Source organism: Leptopilina boulardi, unplaced genomic scaffold (genome assembly GCF_019393585.1).
Source record: "Leptopilina boulardi isolate dan_hultmark-lab unplaced genomic scaffold, ZJU_Lbou_2.1 LbouV2_237, whole genome shotgun sequence".
Classification (NCBI taxonomy): Eukaryota; Metazoa; Arthropoda; class Insecta; order Hymenoptera; family Figitidae; genus Leptopilina; species Leptopilina boulardi.
The window spans coordinates 1304683-1327306 of NW_026137793.1; the positions used below are offsets into that span (position 1 = coordinate 1304683).

At 29.5% G+C, this 22624-nt stretch overlaps 2 protein-coding genes across 4 annotated transcripts in view; one reads left to right on the forward strand and one right to left on the reverse strand.

Annotated features, from left to right (window-relative positions):
- The window catches only part of LOC127280309 (nuclear receptor subfamily 6 group A member 1-like), a 32936-nt gene that overhangs the window by 9446 nt on the left and 866 nt on the right, over positions 1 to 22624 (reverse strand). For all 3 annotated transcript variants that reach the window (XM_051303220.1, XM_051303218.1, XM_051303219.1), the window contains one exon: positions 474 to 796. In XM_051303220.1, the coding sequence (XP_051159177.1) occupies positions 474 to 605 (132 nt within the window). In that variant the 5' untranslated portion in view covers positions 606 to 796. The remainder of the gene's footprint in view (positions 1 to 473; positions 797 to 22624) is intronic.
- LOC127280329 (uncharacterized) lies at positions 9118 to 10263 on the forward strand. The gene has a single exon (XM_051303244.1). The coding sequence runs from the start codon at positions 9118 to 9120 to the stop codon at positions 10261 to 10263; it is 1146 nt and encodes a 381-aa protein (XP_051159201.1).

The following is a 22624-nucleotide window of genomic DNA, read 5'->3' on the forward strand; positions in this document are numbered from 1 at the left end:
AGATCAAAGCAGCTGATTCTGACAACCCACAACGAAGACTTCACACATTCAATTCAAGTTGAACCCCAATTCAAATGTTTTCCCAATTTTAAAAACAAATTATAAGTATTGGAAATCTTAGTTTAACGTAAAAATTTAACCTTCCCAGATAGCACGTAAGCTTGCAGCAACCTTGCGGCAAGGTTGCCGCGCAATTTTGCCAACCTTGCATGGCAAACTTACCACAAGCTTACTGCAAGCTTCAAATGTCCCACCTGACCCAAGCTTGCATGGTAAGCTTACCGAAAGATTGCAGTGTAAGATTACTGCAAGATTGCACAATAAGATTATTGCATGATTGCTCAGTAAGCTTGCACGGTAAACTTGTAGCAAGGTTGGTGCAAGGTTGCCAAATAAGCTTACTTTGAAAAAAAAAATGCAGACGTAAAAAGAAAAAATTTAAAAAAAAAAAAAAAAAAAAAAAGACGACTCACCACGTCAGTATTGGCCGGGGTCGTTGCAATTGTTGGAGGAGATGTCCACCAGCCAGTAGTACCAACTCCTGGTGAACAGTGGTTGCCAGTTCCAGCCAATCCAGCCACGTTCGACAATTCGCCCACGTCCATCCGATCTTGTTTATTTACTTTGTGGTAACATTTTCCTCTCTCTTCGTTGAGTTCTCATCTTCCACAGAATCTCCCTCATTTTTTCCCTAACTCTATCAAAAACCTTACAACCTATTTTTCTTTTTTTGCAAACTATTTACATCCTCGTTGACATTCCATCAATTGAGTGGCCCCTAATTCCACTGATTCTTCTGTGACAAAAACAAATTATTTTCCAATTAATTTAATAAAGAACTCAATATTTATAATATTATTCTCTTAGATTATTATAGTTCGAAAACAGTATATATATATATATTTTCAATATTATTGTTTCCATTAAAAATTATTTTTTAGTTTGAGGTTATGTTAGATCGCCTCGTCGGGTTAGCGCAATAAGGTGCCTATTCAGAAAACAAAGCAAGAACGTCCCAATTCAGAAACAGAAGCAAAAAGGTGCCTATTCAGAAAAAGAGGCAAGAACGTCCCAACTCAGAAGTCATATTTTCCTGTCAATTTTTCAGTTGGCAACACTGTCAATAATTCAATATTGACATTCAAACAAGCCACAATTATAATTCTGTACAATTTACCGAATAAGATCCAATTGAACATTTTCAAATGACATTTTACCTATTGCTTCCTCATGGAGGAAGCTTTGTTTTCGTGAAATTTTTGGATTTTGATTTTTTGATGTATTTTTATGTTTTGCGACTTCAGGAGTCCAAAAATCACATTTTTAAAAAATGTCATTCCGTGTGTGTGTGTGTGTGTATAAACATCACATTTTCGTCCACACACACACACACACACACACACGGAATGACATTTTTTAAAAATGTGATTTTTGGACTCCTGAGGTCGCAAAACATAAAAATACATCAAAAAATCAAATTCCAAAAATTTCACGAAAACAAAGCTTCCTCCATGAGGAAGCAATAGGTAAAATGTGATTTGAAAATGTTCAATTGGATCTTATTCGGTAAATTGTACAGAATTATAATTGTGGCTTGTATGAATGTCAATATTGAATTATTGACAGTGTTGCCAACTGAAAAATTGACAGGAAAATATGACTTCTGAGTTGGGACGTTCTTGCCTCTTTTTCTGAATAGGCACCTTTTTGCTTCTGTTTCTGAATTGGGACGTTCTTGCTTTGTTTTCTGAATAGGCACCTTATTGCGCTAACCCGACGGCCTACTCTCCTTTATAAATATGGCTGTTTTCGGCGTCCGCCCTTGGTTAACTCTGAGTTAATTGTGATTGGTAGATCTAACAGAATGTTAATGATGATTGGACCATCGTTAACTCTGGGTTAACCCAGGGTGAACGCCGAAAACAGCCAACGTGATGCTCCACGGTGAAACGGACCTTAGCTGTAAACAAATTGTCGGTTATGTTTGTGTTTTTTAAAGTGATGCTGCTACAAAAAGATAATTGACTAAAAATCGATTTTGATTTTACATAATTAAAAATAAACAATATAACCTAAAATTGTTTGCTTCTAAGGTCCCTTTTTTCGTGAAGCGTCACGTTATACATGATTATGAGAGTAATAATAATATAAAACGTTTTTCACAAAGAATACGCGCTTCATTATGGATGTGGATGTTTACAGTGGAAAGCCACGTTCCACGGTCAAACATATACAACATAACATGAGTGAAGCTAAATGAGGATAAAATCCATCTCAAAGAAGTAAGGACTGCGAGTGGTCGCGATCTTTTTGCCGCGTGAGACTTATCGACTCGTCTCCAAAGGTCTCCCTCCCTCCTCTCTCGTAACACTCGTGTTTACGGTAATACAGCGCACCATTAGCAACTTAACGAAGATCACCACTTGTTGGGGCACATAAATACAACCACTAATTACTTTGTCGGACACAAATTAATTTCACAGAATTGCCCAGCTAGTTGTAAAAAAAAACCAACGCAAATAATGACAATTTACCTTGAATTACGTCTTTTTTTTATTATCATCATCTTCAAGAATTATTCTCAAAAACCATTTTTGTTTTTGCTAGTATGTATAGAAAGTTATTTAGAAAGTATATATAAAATACTTTGTAGATACGACTTTGTTTATTATTGTAAGAAATTTATAATTTTTATTATTTAGAAAGGACTCCGCACTAAATACACAGAAAATGGCTTACGATTTAATTTTAGGCTATATTTTGAGAATTTTTAGTTGAAAGTGTCCTGATTGAAAAAAAATTGTCCGGAGGTCACTGAATTAATTTTTTTAATAATAGTTTTTTATAATATTCGATGAAACAAAGACTTTCGAACAAGTGATTTGCCCACTTAGATACGCAAGTTCGTTGATTCGACATTTTTTTTTTAGCTAAACTATTTATTCAGTGACTTCCGGACAATTTTTTTTCAATCAGGACACTGTCAACTAAAAATTCTCAAAATATAGCCAAATTTAACCGTAAGCTATTTTCTGTGTATTTAGTGCGGGGTCCTTTGTATTAATTTTTTTTATTTATTTATGTATCTTATTCTGGTAGAATAAAATGTCTAACTTTATTTCAATAAATAGCACCTCCGATGGCCTTTGGCTGTCTCCGTTACTTCTATTCTTTGTCTATTCAATTTAATTTTCAATTTATGTTTCATAATTTATTACAATTATTTTATTAAATATTTAATAATATTGTTGATAAAATGCAAAATGGCATGTAATTATAGAAAAAGTTTCAAACAGAAAAATAATAATCTATTATATTTGTAAAATTAGTTTGAAAATAATAATAATTGTTGAATAATTTTTTTTGTAAACTGAAAATTTTTTTTTTATTCAAGGTAATATTATTTTTGTAATAATTTATTTTATTAACAATTATTTTATTATAATTTAATAAATTTTATTATTTTTAAAAAGCGCGCGTTATTTTATCTTGGGCCAGTAAGGGTACGGTCACACTATCTCATGCATGCAGAAACATTTGACTGGTCACACTTCAACAAAATCTAGTGAATGTTTAGTAACTTTCTAGTTACAACCGAAATTTTTGGAAAATTACTAGAAAGTTACTAAACATTCACTAGATTTCGTTGAAGTGTGACCAGCTAAATGTTTCTGCATGCATGCACAGTGCATGATTGTGATAGTGTGACCCTACCCTAAGGTGATTTCAACTACATTTAGGTTATGTTCGTTTCTGATTCATAACAGCTGCAATCATTTACAACAAATAAATGCTTTGCAAGTGTATATTTATTGCAATTAAATAAGTTATGCAAAATATATATGTGGAACAATAATTTAAGGTGATTTTCATGTGCTTTGCATGCACTGTCTTTTTAAATAAAGGATTTAAGAAAGGACACAGGTCTACAAGATTTTTTTTTCTTTTGATATATGGTGGTTTCCAATGTATTTTTGTGTGCTGAACACGATCCCAGATTCCAAAATTGCGTAACACATCAGGATTTTGAGTAAAGTGGGAGTAAAGTCTCCGAAAACCATATGCGCAAGATAAACAAAATTTTGAAATTTAAAAAAAAAATTAGATTCAAGTTACCCTTTAAGTTTATTGGGGTCATTACCCCCATTTTTTTCAAAATTTTTTTTATCTTGCGCATGTGGCCAAAATTTTTATAATGCAAAAATTTTTTTTACATTTTTTCAACAGCTTTTCTAATTTTTCTTCCCCACTCGCCATTTGTCATAATTCTCGTCAACTACCGCACCCTGCTCTACCCTATTGAAAATCCCCACATGGGAAACCACATGGGAAACCACATGGGATCCTATGTCAAAAACTATGTAAAACCCCATTCCCCATATGGGAAACCACATGGGATCCCATATAAAAACTCATGGGAAATTGGGACAGGAATTGGCATAGGAAAATATCAAAACGAGGTTCCTCCATGTCATTTCCTATGTCAAATCCCATGTCAAATATCATGTTAAATACCATGTTAAATACTAATTGAGATCCTTTATCACTTTTTTGAAAAATTTTCCCATGTCAAACCCCATGTCATTTCCCAAGTAAAAACCTTTATCATTTTTTTGATAAATTTTCCAATGTCATTTCCCATGTGAAATCTTTTATCATTTTTTTGAAAAATTTTCCCATGTCAAATCCTCTTTCGCCTTATCGAAAATACCCACATAGGAAAGCATATGGGAATCCACATGGGACACCATATTGGAATCCCTATGGGAAATGGAATACGATTTCATGTGCATTCTTCCAAATGATAAAACAAATAGATTTAAGCATAGGAAATCATATAAGATTTCATATAGATTTTGAAATTTCAACCTAAGATTTCACATGGATTTACATATAGGAAACGATATAGGATTTTATTCGGGAATTTTTTAGTTGGCTGCTTTATGCAGGCGGCAGTTTACAAAAAAAATTAATTATTTGATTAAATATCAAATAATAATACTTCAAAAAAATGATAAAGGTTTTTACTTGGGAAATGACATGGGGTTTGACATGGGAAAATTTTTCAAAAAAGTGATAAAGGATCTCAATTAGTATTTAACATGGTATTTAACATGATATTTGACATGGGATTTGACATAGGAAATGACATGGAGGAACCTCGTTTTGATATTTTCCTATGCCAATTCCTGTCCCAATTTCCCATGAGTTTTTATATGGGATCCCATGTGGTTTCCCATATGGGGAATGGGGTTTTACATAGTTTTTGACATAGGATCCCATGTGGTTTCCCATGTGGGGATTTTCAATAGGGTAGTAAAAATTTAGTAACTTTTGAGGGGACTTTGGCCGGTCATGTTAAAGGTACGGTCACACACGACTTTTGGAAAAACCATTCTTGTCTTTCTCTCTCCTAAGACAGAGGCATAAGATTGTCTCACTCTGCATTTTCTTACATTTCCCAAAGACGTAAAATGCAGAGTGAGACAAACTTATGCGTCTGTCTTAGGAGAGAGAAAAACAAGAATGGTTTTTCCAAAAGTCGTGTGACCGTACCCTAAGTTGGAATCCAATGTATTTCAGGGTTACGTAACATTAATAAATTGAGAAGCTCAAGTCAAGATACGGACACAATTTACATCGCCAAAGTTTGACGAGTGGAGACAATAGAAACCATCCTATGTAAATTGTGTCCGTACCCTGACTTGAGCTTCTGAATTTATTAATGTCACGCAACCCTGAAATACATTGGATTCCAACTTAACATGACTGTTGACAGCGTTGACAGTTAATAGAATTCGAATTGTTTCAAGTATTGATTTTGTTTGATATTTTTAAAAGAACTGTTTCGTAATAAGATATGTCAGAAAATAAAAAGCATTCTGGGTCCTACTACAGAAAAAGAAAATTGCAAGAAACTGCAGAGTTGCAAATGCAAACTTCTGCTTTCAAACGTATTTTTTTCAAGTTGGTTCTAGCCATAGGGTATTTTCGACGTTGGCACTCTGAGCGCTCGAAAAGGTTCTCAACCGCATTTTATTATTTTAGTGTATTTAACCTAATTTAACCTAACCTAATCCAATGCAATTTTCTCATTACGCTTTCAAGACCGGTAAAGACCACGCTGTTGCATCATGGAGGAAAGAATAATTTTAAATGGTTTAGTTTTAAAGAACAATAAAACATTATTCAAGAATAATGGTCGCATGTTATGCGACGTAACGAACGTTGATACGAGTAAGTATTAATTTTAATGTAATATTTATATTTTTTATTTATTTATTTTATTTATTTTATTTATTTTATTTATTTTATTTATTTTATTTATTTTATTTATTTTATTTATTTTATTTATTTTATTTATTTTATTTACTTTATTTATTTTATTTATTTTATTTATTTTATTTATTTTAGTTATTTTATTTATTTTATTTATTTTATTTATTTTATTTACTTTATTTATTTTATTTATTTTATTTATTTTATTTATTTTATTTATTTTATTTATTTTATTTATTTTATTTATTTTATTTATTTTATTTATTTTATTTATTTTATTTATTTTATTTATTTTATTTATTTTATTTATTTTATTTATTTTATTTATTTTATTTATTTTATTTATTTTATTTATTTTATTTATTTTATTTATTTTATTTATTTTATTTATTTTATTTATTTTATTTATTTTATTTATTATTTATTTTATTTATATTTCAACAAGATTTTGTACAATTCCTATAGCGTTAACGTAATTGACTTCAGGGTTTAAATTTGCCATTTTTGAAAATTTTCCGTTATTTACTTTCGCACTCAGAAAATACGCTCGGTTTATTAAACAAGATTGAGAAACCAGAGCACGAGCACAGCCGGAACGCATCCAATTTCAAATAAAGCATGCAAATAACACACCCTTTTTTGTGCACATCACCTAAAACTGCAGCTCGTATCACAAACATGTCACTTTTAGCATGCTTTAGCCAATCATAATAAGTTATGGCTAATCATAATTATATTTCATTCTACTTGTTCGAAGATACTTAGTTACTTGTAGTACCGCAACTTGTTGCCAGATGACGCCACCTTTTAGAGATAGAAGCGAAAAAGTCGGATGCTCTACCCTCTCCTTCTATCTTTGCCCCTTGACTTCATTCGTTTCTTGGCGTTGGTGACGACCACTTGTTTTAAAAACTTTTTCAAGATGAACGCGGACGCAGGAACATCGAGGGAACAAAAACAGCAACAATTGAGGGAATTAGAGAAACAGATGAATGCTGTATATGGAGAGTTAGCGGAAATGGAGGAATCCGGAGAGGAATTAGCTTACGAAGGTAATTTTTTAGAATTCAGATCCAGGTCACAGACAAGTTCTCCTGACAAAAAGACCGAGCTTCAGTCTGGAACTGTTGCCGTGGGTCAAAATAAAACTCTGATCCTTAATCATGAATTAAGGACGGAATGCAAATTATTTTCTGACTCTTATAACTCTTTTCATAAAATAAACGAATTTTCATTTTCCCCTTCAGACGTGTTGCAACACGACCAACAAAATATGGCGGACGGAGTTGAATCGCCAATGGAGGAAAGCGAGTCAGAAAATGAGGTTGAATTGTTCTTGGGAAGTGAACCCGTCAAATCACCAGAGGAACTGAAGCTAAGAGAGGACATTTCAAACAGAATTAAAGCCTGGATTAAGGACGGAATCGGAAAAAAAGAAGTAAAAGAAAATTTGATAGCATCAGTTCCACGAAAGGGAGCATTAAATTTAATAGCGCCTGCGCTTAACGATGAGGTTACTGTCGACGTTCTTCCGAGAGTTTTAGCAAGAGATGATTACTTCAAAGGTTATCAAAACCTAACAGGAGCAGCCTTATCAGGATGTGCATCAGTTTTCAGTGCTATTCTTGACGATGCGAAGGTTCATCTCGATCACGATGAAGTTTTAAAAAATCTCTCGAACTCTTTAAAATTGTTATCAGAATTATACTCTGCTTTGACACTCGCTCGCAAAACTTTCCTTCTCGGCAGATACGAAGAGAGAATTCAAAAAATTCTCAGAAATGTCGAACCCACTACTCTCTTATTCGGCGACAATCTAAAAGCTCTAATAGAGACTTCAAAAGCTATGGAAAAAGTCTCTAAGGAGCTAAAACCGAAATCCAAACCAACTTTTAAAAACCCGCCGAGCAGGTCTTTAAACTGGCGCAGCCCCACGATCAAAAAGGAGGGAAATCGGGGGAGCTCAAACTACAACCAGCGATACAGCACCTCCAGGAATCAACAGAGCAGTTCCGGCAGCCAGAAAAATCCGGCAAAGAAATATTACTCCCAATCTCAACCACAGAGAAGCAGGAAGTAATCGACAAAGTAAGTTCTGCTGCTAGATTAAAATATTTTTTTAAAAATTGGTCACAAATCACTCAAGATACTTTTGTTTTGGGAATCATTAAAGGTTACCGGCTAAATTTTGAACAAATAGTTTTTCAAAATGATGAACTTCATTCTCTAAGTCCAAATAATAGTTTGGACATTTCAATCGAAAAATTAGAAAATTCCGGTGCCATACAAAAATGCAAAAAGGAGGTTGATCAATTTTTGTCCCCGTATTTTTTGGTAGATAAGCCAGACGGATCTCACAGGTTCATATTAAATTTAAAAGGGCTAAATTTTTTTATCAAAAAAGAGCATTTTAAAATTGAGGACATCCGAACAGCTGTCAATTTACTTGACGAGGGTGATTTTTTGTGTAGATTAGACCTGAAGGATGCATATTTACTTGTGCCGATTCACGAGGATCACAAGAAATATCTCAAGTTTAGATATCGAGGTATCTTATATCAATTTAATGCGCTTCCGTTTGGCTTAACTTCCGCTCCGTTTGTTTTTACAAAATTAGTTAAACCAATTTTGAATTTGATGAGACAAAGAGGGATTAGAATTGTAGCTTATCTCGATGATTTTCTAATTTTTGGTAAATCTAGACAGGAATGTATAGAAAACACAAATCAATTAATTGAATTATTATCCTTTCTCGGTCTACTCATCAATTGGGAAAAAAGCGACTTGATTCCAAAAAGATCTTGTATTTTCCTGGGTATGATTATTAATTCGGTCGATATGACTTTGGAATTACCCATAGAAAAACGACAAAAGATTAAAAACATGTTGTCCAGGCTGTTATCAGACAGGAAAATAAAAATTCAAAATTTAGCTGAAAGCATAGGTGTCTTGGTCGCAGCTTGTCCTGCCGTGGCTTATGGCTGGTTGTATTATAAGGAACTCGAGTTAGTTAAAAGAAAAGCGCTAAATCTTTTTGACAATAACCCTAATAAGATTACAAATTTATCGGACAGTGCAATTAGTGATTTAAAATGGTGGGACTCTCAGATTTTTGTAACTAAAAACAAAATTAGAACTAGCACTTTTGATCTCGAGATATTTTCCGATGCATCCAAGTCTGGCTGGGGAGCCACTTGTGGAAATGAGAAGGCCAGGGGTTTATGGAGTAAGGAAGAAAGAATGATGCACATTAATTATCTCGAAATCAAAGCAGCATTTTTAGCGTTAAAATGTTTTGCCTCTTCACTTTTTAACAAACAGATCCTCTTAAGAATAGACAATCTCACGGCATTGGCTTATATTAACAAAATGGGAGGAATTAAACATAGGGACTTGCACATAATGTCAAAAAGAATTTGGGAATGGAGTAAAACTCGAGAAATTTGGTTATTCGCTGAATATATTGCATCCAAAGAAAATCCAGCCGATGAAGGGTCCAGAATTTCAAATCCGGATACTGAGTGGGAATTATCCGATTTTGCTTTTAAGTTGTTAGTCAAAAAACTAGGAAACCCATCTATTGATTTATTCGCTTCTCGAATTAACAAAAAATGCGCTAGATACTGCTCATGGGACCGAGACCCTGATGCCCTAGCAATTAACGCGTTTACGATCTCCTGGAAAAATGATTTTTGGTATGCCTTTCCTCCATTCGCTTTAATAAGCAGAATTTTAAAAAAGATCCGGGAAGAGGGTTCTCAAGGCATTTTAGTTGTACCATTTTGGACAGGGCAACCTTGGTTTCCAATTTTTAAACAATTACTTATTTCCGAATTAATTGAATTCAATCCAAGTAATAATTTGTTACTTTCTCCTTGCAGGACACTCACTCATCCGCTAGCAGCAGATCTTATCCTGGTTTCGGGAATTGTATCCGGGAGGCTTTCCAGAAAAAGAACTTGGACGAAGACACAATCGAAATAATGTTGGCATCCTTGGCTCCAGGTACGAAAAAACAATATAATACAGCACTGAACTATTGGTGGAATTTTTGCATGCTGGAAAAGCAGGACCCTTTTCACGCTAATGAAAAAATTATTCTCAGGTGCTTAACGAAAAAATTCAACGAGAGAGCTAATTACGGAACTTTAAATTCCTTAAGATCAGCAATTAATCTGATTAATATATACGAAAATAAGGATAGCCAACTCATTAACCGCTTTTTTCGAGGAGTATTCAAGCTTCGTCCAACAATCCCCAGATACGACTCAACATGGGACGTAGACAAGGTTTTAATTAAGTTAAAGGAATGGAGTCCTACGGATACTTTAGATTTGCAAACTCTAACATTAAAATTAGTAATGCTGTTAGCATTGGGCTCAGCTTTCAGGGTTCAAACCCTATCTTTAATCAGTTTGGACAATATTAAAACTCTCACTGGCGGAGTAGAAATCAGAGTTTCTAAGTTGGTAAAAACTTCCAAACCCGGTGCTGAGCAACCATATGCATTTTTTCCTTACTTTAATGATCGTGATTTATGTTTGGCCAGAATTTTATTACATTATATAAAGGAAACCAAAAACCTGAGAGGTCAAGCAGAGCAACTTTTAATTTCTTTTAAAAAGCCTCATAAGGAAGTAGGTACACAAACTATTAGCCGCTGGTTAAAGTTTGTGATGAATAGGTCAGGCCTGGAGAAAGAATTTAAGGCTCATAGCACTAGGCACGCTTCAACCTCCAGAGCCTTAGCCAAAGGACTTGATATTAATAGTATTAAAAAGGCCGCAGGATGGTCTGAATCCTCGAAAGTTTTTAGTAAATTTTATAACAGACCAGTAGCCTGCTCAGAGAAGAATTTTAGCAATACGGTTTTGTCTTAATTTCTGTAAAAAAAAAAAAAAAAATGTTAATTTAATCGTTTAAAATGAAAAAGACTGTTAGAATCAAAGTTTAAACAGTAATATTATAAGCTAAGATTGTAAGAATGTTTGATTAATTAATAAAATTTTTTATATTCTTAAAAATTTTTTTCTCTAAACATCTACAAGTAACTAAGTATCTTCGAACAAGTAGAATGAAATATAATTAATGATTAAACGAACTTACAAGTGAAGTTCGATCATAATTATATGAATTACTTGTTCGAAGATACTAATTTCCCACCCTAATTAAAAATAAATAAATAATAATAGATAAATAAAATAAAGATAAATAACTAAAAATAAAATAGGTAAATATAAAGATAACAAAATAATTTTTTATTCTTTAAGATAGTTATAAAAATAACTAAACCCAACCCCTTTTTTAAATTTCATAACACTCTGAACTAAATGAAGTCAAGGGGCAAAGATAGAAGGAGAGGGTAGAGCATCCGACTTTTTCGCTTCTATCTCTAAAAGGTGGCGTCATCTGGCAACAAGTTGCGGTACTACAAGTAACTAAGTATCTTCGAACAAGTAATTCATATAATTATGATCGAACTTCACTTGTAAGTTCGTTTAATCATTAATTTTTAATATTGGTTGAGAACCACTTAACACTTTCAGAACACTCAGAGCGTCGACGTCGAAAACACCCAGAGTTATTCATTATTCAATGTTACAAATCAAAAATCGCTTGAATCATCAGAGGTTAATTAAATTTAATTACATTTTTACCTGAAAAATACTTAATTACATATTGTTAATTTAATGAGCCTATTTAATTTAGAATAATGCTGCTACATATTTGTAGCTTGCAATTGTATCATTTTATCATGAGCAAAACTGTGTTCGTCAAAAGCTTTTAGATAAGTAAAAAATATATGTAATAGGAAGTTTTTTTTGTTTTTTCAGTATACACTATATTTCATTATATACACAATTAATTTTTTATATTATATTTAACATTAAAATAAAAGAGGAGGGGTGCACAAAAATGTATTTTGCCCGGATAGAAAATGTACATCGGTCCGTCCCTGTTTATTGAAAATAATTATTACTTTAGTTATTATTTATTTTGTTTAAGATATAATTATTTATTTTTCCATGATAACTTTTACTTTAATCTTAAAATTTTAAAAATTAAACTTTTTACCTTAAACCTTTTTATCTAAAAATTAGTATCGTACGAGAATTATTTTATTTCAGTCTAACTTTTTTCTGTATTATTAAAAAAAAGAGTAAAAAATAAAAATATTTAAACTTATCGTATATTTATATAATTATGAAACGAATTTCCGAAATAAATTTGTGAGATGAGAAAAAAAGAAATGGGAATAATGTGCGAGGAAATTAGTAATCGAGCCATCCATTATAATATCTCGACTTTCTAAAAAATGGTGCACTTGATATTTTACAGTCTCGAAAAAAAAAGTCGGACAAAAACCACTCTAATAATTTTTAATCATATAAAAACAAATGTATTAAATGTCACTAATGTATAAAAAGATATATAAAACTAAGGTTAATTATCTCCATTATTTTTTTATCAATATCAAATATAAATTGAACAGAAAAAACAATTTTTTTATACTCGGATCTAGCGGATATAAATATCAAAATTGTCCGGGTGTTTTAATTTCGAAAATATTAACAAGAAAAAATACATTTTTTTTCAGAATAAAACTTAATTTTCGAAAAATTGTTTTTTTTATATCTATTTCTCTCTAAATATTTCAAAATTACACAATTTTGTTTTTTGATTAATGTTGTCACAAGGAAATTTTAATTTTTATACAAAAAATTAAAATTGAAAAAATTCAAATTCGACCCATGGATGAAAGACAAAATATGACGCAAACAAATAGGTTTATGTCGTATTATTTATTTATTAAAATTTAAAGCAACGTTGAGATACATATATTTAGGAAGAGAAAAAAATAATCGATTCTTAATTCGACATTTTATGTTTCTAAAAATAATTATGTATGATTTTACATAATTTAAGTTACTTATGTTATCTTATTTTTCAAAAATAAAAAAATTGACTCTATAAGCATAATTTTCATATTTGGATTATAATCATACTGCGAGATTCGATTTTGATTTAAAGTTATATATATCATATTCTCAGTGGGAGTATTGAAAAAATAAAAAAAAAAAATTAACAAATATTTAAATTGAATTTACCAATATTTTCAATATTGCGGAAAAAAAATAAGTAAAACACTATATTATTTACATATATAAACTATAATTAATAAATTATTTTAAAAAATGTTATACATATCAAGAGGAAAAAATTGAAATAATTTAATGTCAAATTTAAATTATATAATATTTAAACTGTTTTCGATTAATTTCGAATATTTTAATGATATGAGTTAATTTAAAATCGAGAAAAGAAATGATTATGAACAGTAAATTAGAGTATTAATTCAATGTCAACTGAGAAAACAAATTTGCCTAATTTAATCGAATTATATATAAATGTAAATATTTACTTACAATGAAATTGGTTCACAAAGAAATATTCATGTGATAAGAATAACTATGTATCTAATCGTGAATCATAAATTTAGGTTCATGCAAAAAAATGTAAATGAAATAATTAAATATTACAATATTAACATTACATAATTTTTTTTTTTAATTTATTTAAAAATATTTCAAAAATTATTATTAATATAAAAATAACAGAATAACATTAAAAATAAAAGACAACAGTGATATTTATATTGCTGTTCTATATATATTATGATGTAAAAAGAAAAAAATTTCTTTCAAAAATTGATGAGATTTTTAATCTTGTTTTTCTATATATACATATAATGTGTAATATCCGTTTTATTTCAGTTTTTTTTTTTTATTTTGCACAAAAAAGATTTACGTGTGAAGATGTAGATCTCATATCACTCAAAGTCATCTCTTGACTAATAATCATCTTAAATATTAAGGATGTCTTTAGTCGAAACACCAAAGATGTGCTTTTGAAATTTTAAACATATAGCTGCGGGAGAGAGAAAAAAAGTTATTGGCAAATGCGCAGCAATAAAACATGACAGGAAGCAAATAATAATCACCATATTCGGCAATAATTTATATTAAATGACCAATAATTATCGTGGACTGATTTGTATTTTGCAAAGTGAAATTCCTAGCGCTTTTTTGTAAACGTGTGGGAGTTGCTTTCGTGACGTGAGGCTCCTAGCTTTTATTTATTGTCGTTCTAAAAGGTTGAACATAACATTCTTTCACGTGACCTCGCGCGCAAAGAATAAGAGCTTCCTTGATTATATCGGGATTTTTTTTAATTTATTTATTAATAGCTATACAGATGAGTTTATTTTTATCTTATTAAAAATAGTTTAATAATAAATTTACTGTTATAGGATTCGCAAATTTATATGTATATGCTTTGGCTAAAATTTTATTTAATTTTATTTACTATATATATATATATATTGAAAAAGATTTTATTTGATTCAAATAATAATTGGTTACTTGATTATTATCAAATAAATATTAACTTGAACCAAATAATTTTTATTTGAATTTAATAAACTGCATTTGAATCAATAATATTTCTGTATTTAAAATAAATATAGAGATATTAACAAACACAAATAATTGACTCAAATAATAATTGTTTAATACAAATAAATATTTATTTTATAACAGTCAAGTAAAATTATGAAATGAAATTATATCATGAAATAATGAAATTATTTCATTTCAAATAAAACGAAATAATTTTTTTTAAAATTAATTAATAATAATTTATTAAATATTTAATATGTACTTTTTTATTTTTCATTGTTGTAGTAATTTTTAATAAATTTATTGACCTGAAAAAGAAAAAGTTTAGAGCTTCAAGCACATAGAAAATTAAATTATTCGGGATTTAAAATTGCAATGTGACACTAGTGATAACAAAGTGAACTAAAAAACATGGCCACCATGGGTTTACATTTGAAATATTAACATTTTAAAGAAAAAGTTTCTAAGTTTTTCGGACATTATTTACATTTTTATGAAAAAAAAACTACTTAACATTAAAAACAAGACGTTATTATAAAGTTTTTTTTTTTAAATTTATACACCCAGTTCGGCCATATTTGTTGTGAAACACTAGCGCTATCCTGCCAGCGGTGGTAATTTTCTTCCCTAATTACAAAAAATAGTAAACACAATGTTTGAAATTCATTTTTAATTCTTACAAAACTATGTAGTATATTATGTAGAGGAAGGTTAATTAATATATAATTCTATACAAAGTAAACTAAAATACAACTAATTTGTATGCGTAAGTTTAATTAAATGGAAATCAATTAACGTATAAAGTTGTTTGAGATCCAGTGTATATGAAATATATAAAATTTTGTAACTCTTACTTTTTATTTAGATTTATTATTGTTAATTTGCAAATAATTTTTAGATTGTGAAATTGTGAAAGCATTTAGAATTTTTTTTTTTTTTTAAGGACGTTTATATACCCGGGAATGCAGATTTCGAGAAAACAATATTTATTTGATATTTAAAAAATTATAATTAATAATATCCTCTGAAAGAACAGATACTAAATTTTAAGAAAACAATTTAAAATTTACAAAAATTATTTATTTATACATTTTGCATATTATAAAAGTTTTCTTCAAATTGTTTTTTTTTTTTTTAAATTTTTGATAAATTATCCGTTTTGAATGAATCGGGTTTTCTTCAGAAAATAATTGTTAACATCTTCACCACAAGGATTTTTAAACAGCATGCACCTTTTGTTGAAATTTATATTTAAAAAATAATTTTCATTTTTCTTAAATAAATAACAATAAAATTTAAAAAACAGTGCATTTGTTTAAAAATCCCTGTGGTAAAGATGTTAACCATTATTTTCTTAATAATAACAAATTAATGTAATTGAGAAATTAAGTTATTAAATCTATATACACAAATAATTGAAATAGGAAAAGAAATAATTTTAATTCCTCGATAGTGGTTTGAGATAAGGAAAATTTATTATCGATACATACTACTGAAACACTAATGAGAGTAAATTGCAATATTTAATTACTCCGAAGGTAAAATTACTATATCTTGAGTGTTAATTTATATTTTTATTGATTTTAATCAATGTTTTTTCAAGAAATGAAAAGTTTTGCAAAAAAAGTGTGAATATTTTTTCTAAAAAAATTTTAATTTTGGATTTATATTTCAAGTTATATTCTTGATATACCGTGGATGTACCAGTTACTGTCCATGTCCCAGTTTCCGTCCATTTTACAAATATCTCGTATAGTAATTTAAATTATTTTTTAACAATAATTTATTCCTTTTGTCACACAATCGACTTATTAGTTTAAGTAAACAAATAAAAGAAAATAATTTTTTTATAAATGTTATTTTGAAAATTAAACTGGACGGAAACTAGGTCTTAGGTGGACGGTAACTGGGACATCCACGGTACAGTTAAATATATTAAGTTTAATTGAAAAATAATTCATGCACTGGATAAAAATATAATAAATTTATTATAAACAAAATAAACTTGTTGAATTAAAAATCATCTCCGAATAATATTTTTTTTTTTTATGCTAAAAATCATGTCAACATCTGTATTGTGACACTTTGCAGGGAATGGTAGCCTTTTTTCATTACATGGCAAGAAACTAGAATTCCATCAACTACCGCACCCTGCTATAGTGAAAATTTAGTGACTTTATTGTTAAAAGTAAAAGTTACTAAAATTTTCACTAGAGCAGAGTGCGTTAGTTGACGAGAATTATGACAAATGACGAGTGAAGATTTTCGCCAGTGGGGACAATGGAAACCATCCGAATAGAGATAAGCAGGGCGAGGTAGGTATAAAAAATATAAATACATGACATATTTCGAACGTTTTACTGGATTCCCATAGTAGAAATTTACATGCGTTCATTCTAAAGGCGTTTGTACACCTCACAAATTCTGAGTATCCACGGAATTTGTCAGAAGTTTCACTAACTTTGATTGGCTTTGCTCATAGAGAATTTCGAAATTTTTCTATCTTTTGGAAATTCTTCATGAGCAGGGCCAATCAAAATTAGTATAACTTTTGACAAATTCCGAGTATACTTAGAATTTGTGTGGTGTACAAGCGCCTTAAAGTAACCCTTAAGTTTTAATCAAACTTCAAGCATATTGGGATCTGAAATACTGCGATACGCCATCTGGTGAGAGCCTTGTTGTGGTGGCCATGTTTTCATTACGTCTTTCTCTAACATATGCAAAAGAAAGAGATAAAAAACCAAAATGGTTGTCACAAGAAAGCTCAGGGATGGGTCAGTTTCGCGTGATTTCTGATCCCAATTATAATTAAAATTTTTCATTCAAACTGTGGGGAATCCGTCGTAAGTCAACGTAAGAAATGTTAATTCGCACTAGTATATAGTAAACGCACCAAAAATGGATTCTCCCGCGCACTGAACCTGGTGACGCTAGGGAACGTAGATGTATGAGATTAGATCTAACTCAGACTGGAACGTGTGTGGTTGTGTTAATTGGAGTGTACCATTACTGTGATATAAAAAGAGAAATATATATATATATATATATATATTAATTGATTAGTTTTTATCGTTATCATTAACTTCCTAAATCCTCCTTCTGTTAGATATTAATTTGGCTAATTCATTAAAGTTTAACATAACCTCTAAGAAGACCGGCTATTAGCTCATATATTATCAACCTAGATAGCCTCAATAAAGTCATAAACTAAATAATATTTTTAAATGATTGATATATATATAATTCGTTCAAACTGATCTTTATATTTAAATAAAAAATTCTTTTTTCGTTTATATATTGAGGGAAATACTTTTTTTTTTTAGTTTAATTTACAAAAATATAATGATACCAGGCTGAGTCACCTGACAGAAAGTATAACCTCTCTTGCATTGTATATACATGTTAGTTGTATGAATATCTTGTAAGATTGCATATAATGATTGAACGTTTTGTAAAGTAATTTTTTAAAAAAAAGAAGCTGACGGAAAAGAGAAAAATGCGAATCGATTTTGTGAGCTTCTCTCTTGTGATCGTTTGCAGAATTCAATGAGTGACAAGCGATCGAATGGCGACTGCAACTTAATGAACCGGTTGTGAACGGCACGTCACTCAGATATCATCGACGGCTGACAGTTAAAATTGTTGTTCACGGCTCCGTGACAAATTAATCGTTGGCGCGCGAATAGAATACATGTATATATATATTTTTTTTTTAAACCATAAACTCCTCTATCGCTAGTTCGTTAAACTTTAACAAAACTTTCAATGCATTCCATGTAGAATAATTCGAATCCATATATATATATATATATATAGGATATATAATATATATAATTTATCTCATCTTCCGAAAGCGATCTCATTCCTGCTATATATATTAAAAACCAATGGCAATTCATATAAAAGAAGAATAAAGTGGATCTGTCAAAATCAAAATCATCAAAGAGTTAAGGTGTCAGAAATATTATTCGACTCTTATTCCTGTCGAATTTTCATTGTAGTTAATCACGTATATATTTCGATTCTCAATAGGTCTTTGTTAATCGCGATCGGTTCTTAATGATATATATTTCAGTTGAGGAAATTTTTATAACTCTAAACTTATTTTCAGTTTCATAAAGTCACAGAAAAAATTTTTGCACTCTCTAAATTTAAATTAATAACAATTCGTTCATTAATTCAAATTAGTAGAAATTATTACCAACAAATATATTTATTAATTAGCATAGACTAATTTTGATATTAAAAAGAACGCCATAGATTGAAATATGCATAATATATTAAATAAATTTAAAAAAAAAGAATACGAAGAAAAAATTAACTGAGAAAAATCACTCAAACTGAAACTATAATCGTATTTTGTTTTTTTTGCTGACAAATTGTTATTCAACTATTTGTCGTTTTTAACGCTTTTGTTTTTGACATGAAACGTGACTATACATTATTGTGTTTAAAGCAATAGATCTATCTGCGTCAATAAGACATATCAGGAAAACTAAAAGATATATATTTACATAAGTCGAATAACTTAAAAACAATCAGAACATTCATTTATTCAAAAAGAAACAATCTATGCGACGGTACATCATCATTAATTCTCCAGTTATATATGAAGACTCCAATTAATGAAGTGCACTTATTGACATAATAGAGTAACAAAAATTTGACTTAAAAATCAATCTAATTATTAATTATTTATACAGTCAAATCTGCATTATCATTAATTGGTAAAACAGATTTGACTATTTCAATCAGTATAGAATCCTACTTATTTCATGTTTCTCATGTTATTTTTTTAGGAAATCAGTGTACAAAGAAAATAGTGTTTCCAACACGGCAGATTTGTGTAAATTACAAAACAATCTGTTTTTTTTTACAAATAATTTTCGAGTGCGCCAAAAAATTTTGTTTTGTTCACAATATTCCAATTTGTGTATTTCCCAAAATCAGGTGTTTTGTGGAGACTGCAACTCCAGTTTGTAGATAACACATGAGATCCTATATAGATAATACAAGACATTTTTTTTCCGTGTATATTTCCCGATCTTTTGGCTATAATATATGCAATTATATATATATATATATGTAAATTTTAAAGTAACAATATAAGAGAAGTTTTTATAATTATACGACTTGCTGTATAACAATGATGCAAAGAAGATGGTACACCATATATATATATATATATATGTTTCATTGATGCGGTAAAACTATAAACATTGGCTCTTTTACAACATTCATAAAGAATAACTATATATATTTATGCTTTGAATTTTGATCAATTTGAATACTTAATTTCGTTTTGGAAATGTTAATAGATCACTTAAATATATTCTGAGGATGATGATGATGTTACCGCAGGTAGTACCACAACAATTGTATGTATTACAGAATAACAATGGTATCATAAAATAATAATGATATATACCATAAAATGACAATGGTACCATATAGAATAATAATGATGACACCATAAAGCAACAATTATATACCAAAGAATAAGTATATATATATATATGATATATCTTAAAATTGATCATGGTCGAAGAGAATAAGGAGGCAGTATATTTTATACAATAATAATTATGATGAGGATGATGATACTGTATACAGAAACGATATTAGCATAAACTAATGATATAGTGTTACAAGTTAATGAAACTTAAAAATAACTATAGTATCATCAAGTAATAACGACGGTATCAGAAAATAGTAATAGAATATTTTTTAAATATATATATGTCATTGAAATAGCTGTATTGTATTATAAATTGTATCAATAAAGTGGTAATGGTATAGAAAACCAATTGCGTCATTTAATATAGCAATGATATACCATATTAGAAAATCGACAATACCATTAAATTAATGCTGATACCATAGAATAAACAATGGGTTTTAAATATAACAATAGTACAAGAAAATAGGCGATTGTATACCAATGGAATGACAATAATTATATCATTATAATAGTGTGTCTATATGGTACCATTGAAACATATAGTATATATAGTACCATTCGACAAATATTAAAATATCGATAACCATTCGAATAACGGCATGACGTATACCTTTAGCATAATTTATTAAAATGAATATCAAATTAATAAATTATTGAAAAACATTAGATTATCATCAGAATAATCATAGTACTATTTTATAATAATGATGGTACCATTGAAATATAATGTTGGCACCACTAAAATATCAATAGTATTGATCAAAATAACAGTGGTAATAACAATGGTGAAAAGAACGACGTTATTGGTACCATATGATGGTACCATATACAATAATGATGGCTTATCACAAAAATAATAATAATAATGTAACGGTACACGAAAAGAAATCTTGTTAGAATATTTAATAAATCTGAATAGAAATTTTGATATTTTTGTTTTTCAATTGCGAAACATTCTGGTTTGATAATAAAAGTGTTGGTATAGTTTTACGAATTCCTTTAACTGAAAACATTTTACGAAAATTGAAATTATTATTTCTTATTTCAAATCTACAATTTTCGAATATTGAAAAAACTATAGGAAAAAACAGGAGCCGTTAAAAAAAGAAGAACGTCGGAACCACCAATGGCTCTTTTCTAAGATTTTCTCTCCTTTTCTATTCGAGGGTAGTGGGAGTCTTTCTTTCGTGACTATACTCGTTAGTGATCGGTCAAACCCGGTCGGACTCACTCGCTTAACTTCGTCAAAGTTGGGTGATTTTTAATATTTTTCTATCATTTTTTGAAAGAAAAAGTTTCTATTAGTATTATATGTAAATATGAGGATTTAACACCAATCCACTTTCTTATCGACTATATCAAAATGTAAAATGATTATACCAGTTAACGGAATTCTAAATACAGAAAAGGAAATATTTTATTCTAATACTTATTGTTACAGGGCGTATTAGAATTTAACATTTGGAGTTTTCATAATGCAAACATGAATTTCGCAAAAACTATTCTAATTTCTGTTTCTAAATATATTAAACTTTATTATTTTTATTTTAGGCATTCTTAAAAAATAGTAATGAAATCTATAAACACCCCAAAATCTGCAAAATCTTCCGCAATTGTAACTTAATATACTAAATATGAGTGTCAAAATATTAAATATTCTAACAAGATTTCTTTCCCTGTACTCTCTAAATTTGAATTAGCGAAAATTTCACTGTTTGAATCAGCGAATAAAGTTTTTACTGCAAATCAGCGGTTACAGCTAATAAAATAGCGAATCACGAATCGGCGAACGTCGGTCATTTTCGTCGGAAGATAAATTTATTTTAAAATGGAGTATTCCGCTGATTGAAATAGTTGTTAGTCGCTGATTCGCAGCTGCATACTTATAGCTTTTTCAATCAGCGACTATTCGCTGCGAAACAGCGGATTTTAGCTGATTCAAATTTATAGAGTACAACAACATTGTTGGTACAAATAACTATGTTAATTTTAAACAATTATGGTAAACTACTGTAGTATTTTAACACAATAATGGAATAACAATATAGTCATTTAACAAATTGTGTTAAATATCAATATAAGAATTAAGCCTATATATAATATGTGGCCGTCCTCATGAAAAGGATCAACTTTGTTGACTTTTCTGTAAGGATTATTTTTGTGTGAAATTAGTGCGAATATATAGCTCTTATGAAAGAAACTAAAGTATAGTCCCTTTTCATGAGGTTGGACACACATATTTTAGAATTTTTTATAAGAATGATACTTCAAAACAGCGCAGTGTGTTGCTGCAGTATAATTTTGATGCTGACAAGAAATATTCATATACACAACATTTAACATTTGTGGTTAATATTGGTACCATTTAGAAAAGCTATAAGACAGAACATATTGCAACAACTAGGAAAAGATTAGAATCTTG

What these genes read in the sequence shown, in the direction of transcription:
- LOC127280329 (XM_051303244.1), top strand. Translation starts at nt 9,118, where the DNA reads ATGACTTTGGAATTACCCATAGAAAAACGACAAAAGATTAAAAACATG.